The sequence below is a fragment of the Euphorbia lathyris genome, chromosome 5 (genome assembly GCF_963576675.1).
Source record: "Euphorbia lathyris chromosome 5, ddEupLath1.1, whole genome shotgun sequence".
NCBI classification, from domain to species: domain Eukaryota; kingdom Viridiplantae; phylum Streptophyta; class Magnoliopsida; order Malpighiales; family Euphorbiaceae; genus Euphorbia; species Euphorbia lathyris.
This window is the reverse complement of record NC_088914.1, coordinates 77,669,198-77,685,831: the sequence shown is the minus strand read 5'-3', so window position 1 is coordinate 77,685,831 and position 16,634 is coordinate 77,669,198. Positions and strand designations below refer to the sequence as shown.

Sequence of the window (16,634 nt, the reverse complement as noted above, 5' to 3'; positions counted from 1 at the left end):
TTTATTAAACACCCTATATGCTTTGCTGTTTGTTGAGTACCCTAGAAAAATAGCTTCATCAGCTTTAGAATCAAATTTAGCAAGGTTGTCTTTAGTATTTAAAATAAATCATTTGCAACCAAATGCACGAAAATATCCAATGTTGGGTTTTCTTCCTTTCCAAAGTTCATAGGGTTTTTTTTTAAGTATAGGTCTAACTAGAGCCCTATTGAGCATGTAGCAAGCTGTGTTGACAGCTTCACCTCAGAAATACTTTGGAAGCCTATTCTCACTCAGCATTGTCCTAGCTATTTCAACTAAGGTTCTGTTATTCCTTTCAACTACCCCATTTTGTTGAGGCGTTCTAGGAGCAGAAAAATTGTGGTCAATGCTGCTGACTTCACAGAATTCATCAAACTGTTGATTTTTGAATTCTCCGCCATTATCACTTCGAATGTGAGCTAACTTTAGGTCTTTGTCATTTTCAAGATTTCTAATTAGTGTTGAGAACATCTCAAAAGCTTCATCCTTGCTACTCAGCAGGATGACCCAAGTATACCGAGAAAAATCATCTACAATGACCAAGGAAAATCTCTTACCACCCAGGCTCAGCGGCTGGTCTGGTCCGAAAAGATTAAGTGTAGTAGTTCTAACGGGCGCTTGGTTGAGACTACGTTTTTACTTTGAAAAGACTTTTTGGTTTGCTTACCTTGCTGACAAGCATTGCACAGTTGATCCTTCTCAAACCTGAGTTTGGGTAATCCTTCAACTAATTTCTTTCTTGCTAATTTGGCTAGGAGGTCCATGCTTACATGACCAAGTCTCCTATGCCATAGCCAGGAATTATCTTACTTTGACACTAAGCATATATTTTTAGAAAACTTCTTTTCTAGGTTTAGCATGAAAACGTTTTCAACACGAGGGGCAGTTAAAATCAATTCATTTGTTTTTCCCTCGAGTATCCTACACTCAGTGGCATCAAATACAACCTTTCTACCGCTGTCACACAGCTGAGCTACGCTCAATAGGTTATATTTAAGACCCCTGACTAGGGAGACTGACTCAATAGTAGGATTACCACCAACGGTACCTGACCCTACTATCTTACCATTTTTGTTGTCTCCAAAACTTACATTTCCTCCTCGTTTATGCACAAGTGTGATGAACTGAGTTTCATCACCAGTCATATGCCTTGAGCATACACTGTCAATGTACCATAGCCTTGACTTCTCAGCACACCTCAGGCTCACCTGCAATTGAACTAGTTATTTTTAGGTACCCAATTCTTTTTGGGTCCTCGTTTGTTAGAGTCAACAGGTGATGCATCATATTTAATCTTGTGACGGGATATATTTATAGTGTGGTCATCTTTCCCACAAAAGTCATAATAAACTACCCTTTGAGGGTATTTCCATTTTTGGTCAGCACGATTGTGCTGAGCATGCCAGCATACTTTTGTGGTATGTCCTTTCTTTCCGCAGAAGTCACATTGGACATTCTGCTGAGTATTCCACCTCCGCTGACTGGTACCAGAGTACTCAGATTTTGGATGGAACATCTTCTTAGCCGATGTGTTCAGCTGGTTCTGTATTGATGTGATATCCTTCCTCAGTTTCTTAGAATCTGATTGGACTTTAGAGACAAACCTATCCATGATTTTTAGATTTTCATCTTGCCTAGTGTTGTCCTGAAGGAGATGTCGAAGGTCACTGAGTTTAACCTCATCGATCTCATCATATCGCCTGCTGAGTGCTCTAACTTTCTTATTACACTTTTTTATCAGTGTATAGAGATCACTCAGGGCATTAATCATTTCATTTCTGAGCAAGGGCAGAGATGTTACCTCAGTTGGGTGTTCCTCATGGTCAGATCCATCAGAGAGGTCAGCTTGCTCAAAGAGACATTGGTCAGCCATGAAACAGATGTTTGCTGACTCGGTGGCATCATCTTCTGACGTGGTTGACTCATCACTATCACTCCATTTGGCCACCATTGCCTTCCTACTTCCCTTCTTGTCTTTCTTCAGAGTGGGACAGCTTGATTTGATGTGCCCAGCTTGATGACATTCGAAGCAAGTAACGGGCTTGGAGCTGTCTTTCTTATGTCTGCTGTCACTGGACTCAGCTTTGAATTTTTCACCTTTCTTGAATGACCTTCTGCTGTATTTGTCATTCTTTCTAAACAGCTTCTTCATTTTTCTGGTGAACATAGCCATTTCCTCATCATCTGATGAGTCAACATCAGTTGAGTCAGCTTTCATGACAATGGATTTTTGCTTATTGTCTTCAGACTTTTCTTTCACTTCAAAGTTCTTCATTGAGATCTCGTGGGTCAACAGAGATCCAATGAGTTCATCATACTTATATGTGGTCAGGTCATGAGTTTCTTCTACAGTTGTTTTCTTTGCTTGCCAGCTTTTGGGGAGACTTCTCAAGATTTTCTTCACCTATTCTTATTTTGTGAAGTTCTTGCCGAGTCTCTTAAGCTCATTTATGATGTTAGTGAATCTTGCATTCATCTCAGAGATGTCTTCACCATCATTCATCTCGAACAGCTCGTATAGACGCATATGCTGATTCACTTTGGACTCCTTGACCTTGCTAGTTCCTTCGTAGGTAACTTCCAGCTTCTTCCAGATTTCCTGTGCTAACTCGCAACCTAAAATCTTATTTTATTCTGCAGCATCTAACGCACAGTGAAGCATATTGATAGCCGAAGCATTATTTTGTAATTTCTTAAGGTCATCATCTGACCACTTATCCTCGCTCTTGACAGTTTTTACACCGTCAATGGTTTCATAGGGAACAAACGGGCCTTGGACTATAGCTAGCCATGCACTCATGTTTGTTGCCTGAATGAAATTTTTCATTATGTTCTTCCAAAATGTATACTTAGATCCAAAGAACAGAGGAGGTCGAGTAATAGATAATCCCTCAGGGAGTATCTGGGTTGTTTGATTTCCTAGAAGGAAACGAGTGTTGTTCTCAGCCATTACAGGGATCAGCTCAAGATAGTTTTATCTTGAATAGTGAGCTACTAAGCTCTGATACCACTTGTTGGTCCCGTGTAACGTAGTAGGATTAGTTCCAACGGGGGTGTTAGGAACTAATGTAACTTTTTCGCTTAATAATGCTGACTTAATTAAATGCTTGACGATTTAACTCAGCTTTAGGTCAGCAAGGCTGAGTGAGGTGTGAGATAGCTTTAATCAGATACTGACTAGAGCTGTTTCAATTGTGATTTGGGAAGTAACACTTTAGGTCAGCTTCCAACTCAGCACTCTGATTACTCAGTGTCAGCTTGTACAAATTATTTACTGAGCAATTTAAGAAAGCAACACATACATATACATATATATCAAGAGAAAGGGTTAGAGATTACCCAGCAAACTTATCCTGGTTCGGCCTTACCGCTTACGTCCAGTCCGCAGAATTCCTCCGGGCTTTTTCAATCCACTACTGAGCTCTTTTAAAGGTAGAGCACAAACCGTTTACAATAGCAACTGAGTATGCAAGAGTACCGTCCTCTATTCGTCTACTCAATCCTATCTACCACTGAACACTATAACCGAGTATTCATATTTTCTCTACCACTGAGTACTATAACCGAGTACTCAGCTTCACTCTTCTAACCTTTATAATTGATACAAGATTGTTCTCACAAAACGAAGAACACTTTAGATGAATAAAATTCACTCTAGACTTTTACACAATGATTGGAATTTGGTGTAAGGACTTGCTTTTTGTATTCAGACAGCTTCTCTTTTGGATTTTTGACTTAGTGAAGATTTTGCTTGTCTGTTTCTTTCTTGTATGTTTCGGCAATGATCCAAGTGATGAACTTGTCCATTTATACTGAATTCTGAAGCTTCAATGATTTGAATTCCGACATATCCGTTGAGAGTAAACGGTCTTCTTTCGTCATTGATTGGTCAGCTTCCAAAATTGCAGGCCAATCTTGTCGTCTATTTTTAACAGGAGCCAGGTTTGCCAGTTTCGTCTTCTCGCGCCAGGTTCGTCTTCTAGCGCCAGGTTTGTCTTCTTGCCAAAAGTCAGATGGTCCATGCGTCTCGAAAAGGTCTTTGAAACAGATTTCCGAGGCTTCTAAAATGTGTCAAACTTTGTCTCACAAGTTGACGGATAATTGGACGCTGACTTGATTATCACTCAGCTTGACTTAGCGGTGACTTGAACATTGCTCAGCTTGACTCCACAGCTTCGCCTTCAAGCTTTTCTGAAGAAGACATTTCTTTTGCAACGCTGAGTTGTATTCAACTCAGCTTCTGCTGTGTGACTTGCTGATGCTGACTTTGTGCTGTCTTTCTTTTATAAACTTTAAGTTCCTGTTCTCGTTAGTTAACATACTCAACATTGAACAAACACATTAGTACAATTAAATCAAAGCACTTAAATTTAATTGTTTAATCATGAGATTAACTTAAATAATTTTGTCAAATCAAAATCATGTGGAAAGGTGTTTCAACAAAGAAGGCCATTATAAGAGAAGAAAATAGCTAAGCTGAAAGCAGCAATTCTAATTAAACTATCTTTAGTAAAGCAAATTCAAAAAATGCAATGATTATGCATTAATGGTACATTTACATTGAATCTGAGTTATCAATATCTTCCATGTAGGGAGATTCCACCTGGAAAAAAATGAGTCACTCCTCACATAATGTACAGTCTAATAACATCAAAAGCTAATTGATAAAAACATAGTAAATTAGCTTAGTCACTTTCTTCTCTTATAATGGCCATGTTCCTATTAGCACTATTTCATTTAACTACGAAGTTGTTTTTTAGATTCTATTTTGATCGCCTAATCCACTATGGCAGGGAATTTTTATTATGTGATCAATGTCTTTCATCATTCTATAAAAGTTGCATTCGTCTGGTGTTAAATCATATATTTAGTCTTCAATTTTATGAGTTGAATGTTTGATATATAATGTTTGACAACTTATTTGCCTTCTAAATTAATTGCCCTTTTGAGCTTCTATAGGTTGTTTCAGAAGGAGATTGGTTATGACTATCATGCTATTGTAAAATTTGTGGTCATAATAAACTAAAAAGAGACACTGAATTAGGATTTTGGACCAAATTCAATGCAAACTATCATATTAAGCTTAAAAAATAGATCATAAATTTAACAAAACATACGTAAAGTTAATATTTCACCAATTTAACAAAATCATTTCACAAATTTAAAAAACAAAAAATCAAATACTTAAAAGATATAAATAGCATAATACATAATCAATAACAAATACAAATCATCAAATATTGAATACTTTTTCAGTTCTTTCCTTCATTTTTTATAGTATGCATCCATCAACCTTAAGAAAGTAAAAAATATAAATTAACAATTACATTACGGGTAACGGATACCGTGGAAGGTATTCCCATTCCTGTCTCAAAAACTCTTATATAAATCTCAGGTAGTATCAAATACCCATAAAACTCGTACATGTCGTCATCCATAAGCATATAATCCATGTGGTTAAAGTACTAGATCATCCTAACCATTCAAGCAGAATTCCAAATCCTAAAAATGGTAATGCATGTGGTTAAAATATTTGATGGAAGAGTTGTTCTACTTGAATCTGAATTTATTTGAATTGTTGGTCCAAGTGTAGGATATTTGATGGTTGGGACCAATAAACGTTTGTGAGTAGAAGTTGTTCCTTAATTACATAAAGTATATCATCTGGCTAAGATTATTTACATTTTGCATAAATTACATTGTAAAAAGGTTAAAATTAATTATGTTTGTGTGTACTGGGTTAGGGGCAGTGGCGAATACTAGATTACTTGGTTGGGGGGCCGATTTTACACGTGCGTTTAGAAAAATTTTTTTTGCTAAATCGAATTTGCTTAATTTTATATATATATATATATATATATATATACATGTGTTACAATTTGAATGATCAAGAACCAATTTTAAGTATTAATGTACAATTTCTTAAAATTAAGTTAGATTTCGTTTAATAGTCCTAACATGTAAAAAAATTGGATTTAGGGAGGGCTGAACATGTAAAAAAATTAAGAAAATTGATTTCAGATGGCCTACAGACCAAAAAAAATTAATAATTTGGATTTAAGGAAGCCTAAAAGGCAAAAAAAAAATAGAAATTTAGATTTATAGAGGCCTAACAGGCCAAAAAAAATTAGAAATTTAGATTTAGAGAGACCTAATAAGCCTAAAAAAAATAGAAATTTAGATTAGAGAGGGAGTACCTAATAGGTCCAAAATATTGAAATTTTAAATTTTGGACAAGCCTAACATGTAATGGGATATATTTAATTTTTTTATAGGTAATTAATTTATTAGTCCCTATATTTTGACAAAACACACTATTTAGTCCCTATATTTTCAAAAACACACAGTAAGATTCCTAACGTTTTTCTCGATGAACTGTTTAGTCCCTAATATTTTTCTCACTGAACTGTTTAGTTCCTACCGTTAGACTCTCATGAAGATTCTGTTAGTCAATTTGGATTTGAGTTAAAATCTATTTAAATTAAAAATGTAATGTCTTAACTACCTTTTACCACAAAATCAAATATATATTATTTTCATTGTTTTTCATCTTTGCGTTCTTCTTTTCCTTTATTTTCTTACTGCATCTGAAATCAACTTTGAGTGTAAAAGGATTTCCACCTTCAATTCGAACAGGAAGAGTACGTGAGAGAGATTTGAGTCGATTTCCAATTTCAATTCAAATAGGAAGAGTGAGCATGAATGATTTGATTATGGGTTAGAGATTCAATCCTTTCTCCATTTTTTTTTTATGAACGCGAGTTGTGAGAGAAAAACATAGAGGTGTGAATTGCTTTTGACTGATAAATAGTAACGGGTAATTTAGTCATTTCTGAATTCATAAACGGTAAAAAATCTAACAAACAAACATAAGGACTAAACAGTTCACCGAGAAAAAAGGTTAGAGACCTTACCGTGTGTTTTTTAAAACACATGAACTAAACAGTGTGTTTTGTCAAAATATAGGGACTAATAAATTAATTACCCTTTTTTATTAGTTCAATACTAGTTTCTAAAAAATTAGGGATAAGGTACTAAATAGGTCTATGGTTTTTGGGAAGTATCAATTTAAACTCTACGTATAAAATGACACCAATATAGGCTCAACGTTTAGAAAATGGTATCAATTTAAACCTCGATAACGGATTGGAAAAGAAATAATAAAAATGAGTTCAAAAGTGTTATGAAAATAAATAAATTTAATAATACTAGCATAGGTTTATAATTATTGAAAAATAAAATTTAATTAAATAAACATTTTCTAAAATAAATTGAGGTTGGGAGAGTTGAACCTAGGACCTTTAAAAAAAAAAAAAAGCAAGTGTTTGAACAATCTGATCTACCTTTAAACAATGAAATATTACTACATTGAATATATATAAACTAATATTTGAAGGGTCAAAACTACTCGTAACCATGGTGGTTCCAACGACCGGAGGGACCTGCCCCCTGGGCCCACCCCTGTTTCCGCCCCTGGTTAGGGGGACCATAGAGGTAGCCGACTTTACCAACTATAGCTAGAACTGAATATTTTAATGAGCTGTACCTAGGAATAGCAAGGCCTCTGTGCCTCCTCTACACTAACTTTAAGTGTTTCAGTACACTAGACACATGTTAGTGGGTCCCATGAATTTATAATGCTCATATGTACACATGAATTTCATCATATAAATGCTTTCTAACCCAAAGTTTTACAAGTCTAATTTCTTTAAAACACACACAAAAGAAGACTTGTTTAATATTGAGAAACATGAATCAAATCAAATCAAATGATATGTAATGTTAAACAGTCCACTTCAAGAGTTATCACACTAAATTAATGATATATGCGCATTTGCATTGACATTCTGCGCACATGCAGTAATACAACCTTTTTCACTAAAATCATTAATAATCAAGAAGAATTTGAATCATTTTACTGTATTTTTCTACTTTAAAATGTTGTTATATGTAAGGAGGAGTACAATAAATTGAAATATTTTGTTTCAAATAGAAAAGCCTAATTCATAGTCAGGTTTCTTTTCTTGTCCCCAAAATGGCACTATATAGATCGAACAAATTTTCCAAAGGAAACAATAAGGTCAAAACAAGTCTACTTATAATATCAATTCAATTCTGTAATCATGCAAACTTAGGCTCATAAAATTTTCATCGTTATAGCAAGTTTACTCACAGAATATACGAATCTTTATGATGGAAAGACTAAATGAAGTCAGGTACTAACTTTTTCTCTGTAGGCTTTGCAGAGAACAATTCTTCTTTATAATATCTCACAAATCTGCAAAAATAAACACTATCATTGATGGCATATGAAGCTAACTGGCAGAAAAGGAGGAAAAGAATATCACAAGGGCAATAACGATTAAGCTTATACAACAATAATAGACATGCCAATCCGATATAACCATCCTGATAATAGAAAATTTTGCTTTTACCAAAAAGAACAATGCCAACTCTTTCGTGTGCAGGTGTAAACTGGGCTAATGATTGAATTGTTGAATGCTATGACACCGTGATGTTTTTAATTCGTAGATAGGAATGAGCAAGCAATAAACATACATTTATTGGCATTTCTGCTATGACAAGGCTGCTGCTCTCTTCAACACTTTTAAGAGTAACCACTTCTCCACCAACGACCATATTGATTACAATCCCATCTGAAAATTTTATGCAGCATTACAATGAACTGTAAAAGAAAACCCTTATATAAAGCCATAACATAAGGAGGAGTACAATAAGATTGAAATATTTTGTTTCAAATAGAAAAGCCTACTTCGTAGTCAGGTTTCTTTTCTTGTCCCCAAAATGGCACTATATAGATCAAACAAATTTTCCAAAGGAACCGATAAGGTCAAAACAAGTCTACTTATAATATCAATTCAATTCTGTAATCATGCAAACTTAGGCTCATAAAATTTTCATCGTTATTGCAAGTTCACTCACAGATTATACGAATCTTTATGATGGAAAGACTAAATGAAGTCAAGTACTAACTTTTTCTCTGTAGGCTTTGCAGAGAACAATTCTTCTTTATAATATCTCACAAATCTGCAAAAAGAACACTATCATTAATGATTGAAATGTTGAATGCTATGACACCGTGATGTTTTTAATTCGTAGATAGGAACGGAATAAGCAATAAACACACATTTATCGGCATTTCTGCTATGACAAGGCTGCTGCTCTCTTCAACACTTTTAAGAGTAACCACTTCTCCACCAACGACCATATTGATTACAATCCCATCTGAAAATTTTATGCAGCATTACAATGAGCTGTAAAAGAAAACCCTTATATAAAGCCATAACATAAGAGTGAGATAAGAACCTGCTGCCAAACAACTAGCCATACGTCTTGCATATATTTCCTGCAAGGATACCACACAAGCACAAGAGACTTCAATCAGTTAGAAGCAGCCATAATAAACACATTGCCTGCACAAACATCAAACCCCAAAAGAATCGAGAATATGCCAATTTAGATGAAACTGAATTAGCGCGTAGGTGATATCATCATCTCTGTTGATGCAGTGCAAGCGGCTACACAGGCTGCTTAATAGGATCTACAACTACCTTCTGTGCCATATCTGTAAGAAATCAAGTCGATCAGCTGATTGTCTAGCCTTATTTAAAGACTTTTCCACTTGGACCGATGTAAAAGTCAGATTTGTTATGAAGGATTTGGGAGTTCTCGGTCAATGACTTCCAGGATATGCTGGCACAGAGTTGGTTTCAAAGAACTATCCATACCCAAATGTAGGGTGCACATAGTCGGGTAATCAGTCCATTACCAAAAAATTTATCAGTGCATTAACCAGCACATTAATTTAGGTTAAACATATATCTGTTAACCTATTAACTTATATTTCGGTCGGTTAACCATTAGTAACTTTTCATAAGAAAAAGAAAAACTTTTAATCTATAATTATTCACTTTAATATTAATATATAATTATTTAATTCAAATTCAATTATAAAAATCACTTTATTATGCACTTATATTAAACAAAAGAAAATTACGTTAAAGACAAAGGAAAACTCCTAACCCACCCAACCCTGATGTGATTCGAACCCATGACCTCAATGATCATAGGTAAGCTCTCAACCAACAGGCTAAGAGCTTCACCACAATTATAAAAATCACTTAAACAAATAAATTTGAATTTTTTAAAATTAATTATAAATATGCATATTTATATATGGATCATTAAAATTTTACATATATTTTTCTAAAAAAAAAAAATTACATGTATTTATATTAGTTATATGTGTTTATATACATAATTGGTTAGATTTTTGTTTCGGTTAACAATCGTTTTTAAAATGAAAAATCATAACCAGTCCATCAGTGTCGGTTAACCTATTTTTCAGTTAGGTTCGAGTTTCGGAATTCGGTTTTTCAGTTACTTTTCTGCAGCCTTACCGAAATGGAAGATAGAAAGAACAATAATATAAACTAAAACTGCAAGACTTGGGGTAAGTGTAAGATCTTTTCAAGCACTTAGACTACAGATCCAAGTTGCATCGAATGTTGATGGTGCCTTTTCATATTGGTTAAAATTCAATTAAACAGACATTTCAATTAAGATACAATTGAACTAGATAGACTTCTTGTAACGCCTTAACATGTACATGAAAAGCTCTAAGAGGACACCATGCAACAAAAGGAATATATGACATTCTTGATGGACCACTCAAAGCAAGAAGACAAAAATTCAATTCAATCTAACTGCCAAACTAATCAAAAGGAAGCTAAGGCATTTACTACAAAAAGAGGAAACTTGAGTCTTTGATGATTTGTGACTAATTTAATGAAGTTAGCGCCACGTTTGGGGCTTATAGCCCAATTTCAAAAGTATTATACACAAGGCAAACATTAATCGGCCCAGAACTTTACCAATGCTCAATATGTTAACACACATTGCAGCTGAGAGAGAAAGGAAATAGACCAGTCACACATAGCCATTGGAAAACTTATAGGTCCAGTTTGACAACGCACAATTGGAGCACATAATAAGACCAAGAAGAAAAATGGAATTGAACTTCACCTTCTTCATTGGTAACTCATAATTAATCAGAACACGAGCAGAAACTGACGACTCTCCAGAAGCAAGAAGCGGAAGGCAGGCATCTGTTACAACTATCATATGAGACTTGTCTTTATCATTTTCAATTTCACTATCATCTCCTGGCTGACCATTGACATTCTGATTCCACTTTGTTGTTGCTTGCCTAAATTTCTCTAGCACTAATGTTCGTTCTTGTTCAGTTAGGTCACTGTACTGGCATGAGCAACAATATTCAGAAGCTGTATTATCAAAAGAAGATGCATGGTCTGAAAAATAATTACATACATGGACTAAAAGTACAACCACACAGAATACAGTAATATTCCAAATAGTAAAATGAACGTTGGCACCTTTCAAATGTTGCTTGTGCGATACAACAACCAATCAAATTACTCATCGGACATTTCTAGCAACAGAACAAATTTCTAGAGAGGAAAATCCCCTGAAAGGAGTACTCCAATTTTCCATAAAAACAAGGTCCTCCTACCACCACCGACAATAAATAAAACATATGGGATGTGGAAGTTCCACATTTGAAATATATCAGCAAATCTACAATGGACCTTCATATGATACTGAGGACTGGAGTTGTTTTGCCAAACTCAAACATTGACCAGGAAGAATTAAGAGTTTTCATCTGGCCATTGGAGGAAAAAGCATTAGACCAAAGCAACCCACATATAATGCTCAAACGATATTACTTTTTAAGAAACCTACAAATTCTTATGATAAAGGATCATAGTTGTCAATCGAGATTCGACTCGCGAATCGAAATCCACATTTTGTGAATCATGACTCGAATTGTAAGATTCAGTTCAAATTCATAATATCATGAAAAAATAAAATATTTACCATGTTGAACTCAAAATATTATCAAATATTACTCTAGAAATTTAATTTTAATGTCAAAAAAGAAATCATATCAACCAAGTACTTACAATTTAAATCTAATGCGAATGCAATCCTAATAAAACTAATGCACAAATCGGACTCCGTTTAATAACTTAGCGGAGATGGAGAGTTTGAGCTTATGACTCCTTTTCTTTGCCTTGTTGTCAACTTGATAATGATAGAATTAAACTAGTTTGAGTTGATAACTTCATAAATAACAATCAGCGAGGATAGCAGAGTTAAAAGTTAGTGTTGTTGAAGTTTTTGATGAACATTGATGAAGATCCGACTCGAAATAGAGTTGAATCGAATCATATAATAGTATGATTTTGTTACATTTTAGATTCACTCTATAGATTCGGCTCGAAATAGAGCTGAATCGAATCATACAATTCGAATCCTGAATCTTAAGATTCTAACAACAGTGTAAAGGATACAGTCAATTAACATCTTGATCTTCAATCACTGCTGCGGAAAACCTTAACCTTCAGAGTGTTCATTAATCATAAGTCCAAAAAAGTCAGAAAAATAAGAATTCTACACATTAAAGCAGCCGAGCTCTTCAGTCAAATCAAATATTGCAAGACAGTCAAACTCCGAACATTTTAGCATAAAAGAGTAATATTCAGCAAATTGAGGTAGCAAAAACGAAAATACTCTATGAACTGATTTCCTGAAACCAGTAATATATTTAACTAAATCCTGAGACATTATCTTTATACCACACTTTCAAATCACATAAAGCCAAAAAAACAATTTAAGTACCAGAGAAACGAAGGAAATGTAAGGGAGATTGGAAACGGCAGAGCAGACGGCATCGAGCTCGTCTCTCGAATTGCAGCAAACAACCATCGGCAGTCCAGAGCGACGGCCGGCCATGCCTAATAAGTCTATCAGTGTCTCCTGCCAAGATGAGGAGTAATCAAATGTAAGTGAAATATAATATTGCCTTCGAAATCAAACAAGTTCAGAACAGGAACGAGGAAGAAGAAAGTAATTTATTGAAAAATGAGTACTGAATAATTAAAAAGGGGAAGAAAGACCATTTTGAACTGGAGTCTGTCAACGGCAACATAGAAGTGGCGCGGTTGACTGCAGCTGCGTAAAAATAAAATAATTGAAAGAGATTACAGATGAAAATGAAGTAGAATTCCAACTATAAATGACAGAAGAAGAAAAAGGATTGCCTGGAATGAGAAAGGTACTGAGGAGAAGAAGCGGCTTCAATTGCGTCCATTGTTGCCTTCTTTCTCGCTCTCTCTATCAGACTATCATCAAAGAAGCAGAACTCTTACTTTTCTTAAGCGGCGTCGTTTTCACCCAATTCGCTAGCGCACGCATTTTCCCAAACAGTGTTTGCGAAACGATATTCTTATTGGTAAAGGCTATGCTTACTTTGTTTTTCTACAGGAGCTGGTGCTATCCGAGACCAATTAGCTGATCTGGATTTGCGAATTATTATAGATTGTTCATCGGTAGAATGGAAAGAATTAGGGGAAGAAGGGCCCACAGAGAATGAATGGGAAGATCGCAAGGTTGGAAGAAGAAGCTTTTGGTCCGCTATCCCGATCATGATTTTCTTACCTCCAGAAGGAAAGGTCCTTCCCTTTTTGGCCGGTTGTGGGCGAGGAGGGATTCGAACCCCTGACAAAGTAAGTCTTACTTTGTGTGTTTTCACTATTGGATTAATTTTATACTCAATCATTTAATGGTGAGAAAAAATGAAAAATGCGGTTAAAAAAAATGAAAAATGAATCTTTATATATTTAAAAATAGCTTATAATGTGAGAATAAAAAATCATAATTACTTCTTCTAAAAGCATCGTAATACTAAAAATAGCATTGAATTGTCAGATTAGATATTTTCATATTACAAATATCTTTCAAATATATAAAATAATTTAGTAAATGAATTGGAATGAACAGAGAAGCAACCAAGTAGAACAAGTACATGCCATCACCTTTCCGTGACAATTCCCAGGATGTTGGGCATGTGCTAGGGAGGCAGCCTTGGAATAACAAGATGGACTCTTTTGGCAATCGGGGGTCTGACTGGAATAATAGAGAGCAGTTTGGTAATGGACAATACAACAAATATAGAGGCAATACACAACAGAGTAGCTCACTAACAAAATCATCATTTTCTTTGGGTGGTAGAGGGCCTCCAATTAATGATCCAATATTTAATTTTGGTAGGGGTAGGCGCTTATTTAGAGGATCCCTTCATGAAGGAGTATGGGTCTGCTCCTTTTGATGGACGATATCCCCTTTCCGGGCCTTTAGTTGGAATTTTGAAGAAAAAGAAAGTGTTGTTTAAACAAACTGATTTTCATGATCTTGTAAGGGAATCTTTTGAGGCTGAACTTGAGGAAGTTCAAAAGTTACAAGAACAGCGGCGACAGCGTATGAATGAAGAGCAAGCAAGAACGATGGAGATGGCTCAGAGAGAAGAGGGAGAGAGGATGCGTCTGGCTAAGGAACAAGAAGAACAAGAACAACAAAGAAGGTTGGAAGAAGAGAGATTGGAAACCATACGGAGAGCTGAACAAGAGAAGTTGGAATCCATGCGCAGAGCTGAAGAGCTGAGGATAGCTAGGGACGAGGAGAAACGCAGATTGAATATGGAGGATGAGAGGAGGAAACAGGCTGCTAAGCTGAAGCTTTTGGAATTGGAGGAAAGAATTGCAAGAAGGAATGCTGAAGGAGAAAGGAGTGGTAACACTAGTTCTTCTGGTGTGGCAGATGAGAAATTTTCAGTGATGGTATCATAAAAGAATGTTTCGAAGGTGGCAGATATGGGTGATTGGGAAGATAGCGAAATGATGGTTGAGAGGATCACAACTTCAGCATCATCTGATTCTTCAGGCATGAATAGACCTTTTGAGATGGGGTCCAGATCTCAATTTCATAGAGATGGCTCTTCTGCCTGTTTTGGACAGAGGAAAAACTGGTAATTCGTGGAAGAGGGATGTATTTGAAAATGGGAACAACTCAACCTTCTTTCCACAGGACCAGGAGAATGGTCACCATAGTCCTAGGCAGGATGAATCTGTGGGAGGAAGAACTCATTCCAGGAAAGAGTTCTATGGGGGACCTGGATTTGTTCCTTTGAGGATTTATCATACAGGAGGAATTTCTGATTCTCATCTGGATGATCTGGGTCAGAGTAAGGGTTAGAGGTGGAACATGTCGGGGGATGGAGATCCTTATGGTAGAAGGATGGAGATTGATTCTGAATTTCATGAGAATCTTACTGAGAGGTTTGGTGATGCTCGATGGCCACCTGATCGTTCTCGTGGAAATCCCTATCCTCCAAACCATGAAAGGATGTATCAAAATCCAGAGGCAGATGGGCTTTATTCCTTTGGGAGGTCACGATATTCCATGAAGCAAGCTCGTGCCCTACCCCCTCTAGTGAATTCAGTCCTCAGAAATCCTTACAAAGCTAATATTGATGGTCCTGGTCCCTCAATTTTTCCAGAACGTGATATGCATTATAATCTTGGTCCAAGAAATGAGTCTTCCATGCAGGCTAGGTATGATAGCAGTCACCAAGAGAATGTTGGACGTGCTGAAAGAATTGATGCTCGACAAGAACATACGGAGAATGTAGCCTACAAAATGGATAGGAACTTAGCAAGATGTGATTCACAATCATCACTCTCTGTTTCAAGCCCTCCTGATTCTCCTATTCATCTTTCACATGATGACTTGGATGAATTTGCAGATTCTCAAGCATTATTAGGCAATGAAGGCAAAGATGTTACCTTGTTGGGAAAAGGGGATGAGCATGCAACTTTACTTATTGGAGCTGAGAAAGAGAATTTGATGAGCGGGTCAAGTGTTGTCTCTACAGGGGATGATGAAGAATGAACTAATGAAAATGATCAACGGTTGCAGGAATAAGAAGAATATGATGAGAATGTAGATGGATATGAAGAGGAAGATGAAGTGCATGATGTAGAAGATGATAATACTAATCTGGCCCAGGATTTTGAAGACATGCATATGGAGGAGAAAGTTTCTTCTGACATGATATAGAACTTGGTCCTTGGCTTCAATGAGGGTGTAGAAGTTGGGATGCCAAATGATGAATTTGAAAGAAGCTCAGGGAATGAAGAAACCAAATTCGTGGCTCAACAAAATTCTGTGGAAAAGCAAGGGTCATTCGAACGGATGGATGGTGATGGACTAGCCCACCTACCTGTGGATTCTACTAAGAAAATTGAAAATTCTGCAAGAAATTTCCAGGAAAATGAGAAGGCACTGCAAGATTTAGTAATTCAACCAAAAAATGTTCCTCAAACATCTTCAGCATCCGAATTTACTATGGATAGTTCTAATACTTCTGGCTTGACCACGCAACTGCAGATTTCATCTTCATCAGGACACACTGTCATGCCAGGTGTTCCTTCTATTCTCGGTCAGCCCGAGGTACCAGTTAAGCTACAGTTTGGGTTGTTCTCTGGTCCTTCTCTCATACCATCACCAGTTCCATCCATACAGATCGATTCTATACAGATGTCTCTTCATCTTCACCCACCAGTTGGCCCATCCGTCACTCAAATGCATCCTTCTCAACCTCCTCTCTTCCAATTTGGTCAACTAAGGTATACATCTCCTATTTCGCAGGGGATATTACCATTGGCTCCACA

The 16,634-nt window shown here is 36.1% G+C and overlaps 1 protein-coding gene across 5 annotated transcripts; it reads right to left on the bottom strand.

Moving 5' to 3' along the window:
• Positions 1–7,756: 7,756 nt before the first annotated feature.
• Positions 7,757–13,248, bottom strand: LOC136231090 (uncharacterized). Of its 5 annotated transcripts, none has more exons than XM_066020351.1 (9): positions 13,167–13,248; positions 13,023–13,077; positions 12,745–12,882; positions 11,068–11,301; positions 9,349–9,388; positions 9,170–9,267; positions 8,965–9,069; positions 8,581–8,678; positions 7,757–8,299 (listed from the first exon to the last, which is right to left on the bottom strand). In XM_066020351.1, exons 1-7 carry the CDS (start codon positions 13,214–13,216, stop codon positions 9,052–9,054), a joined length of 633 nt encoding a protein of 210 aa, XP_065876423.1. In that variant the 5' UTR covers positions 13,217–13,248; the 3' UTR covers positions 7,757–8,299; positions 8,581–8,678; positions 8,965–9,051. The 5 variants fall into 5 exon arrangements, with proteins under 5 accessions (XP_065876423.1, XP_065876421.1, XP_065876424.1 ...); XM_066020349.1 differs by having other exon boundaries at positions 7,762–8,299; positions 8,581–8,707; positions 9,016–9,069; XM_066020352.1 differs by having other exon boundaries at positions 7,770–8,299; positions 9,016–9,069; positions 13,023–13,071; positions 13,167–13,247.
• Between the last annotated feature and the right edge of the window lie 3,386 nt (positions 13,249–16,634).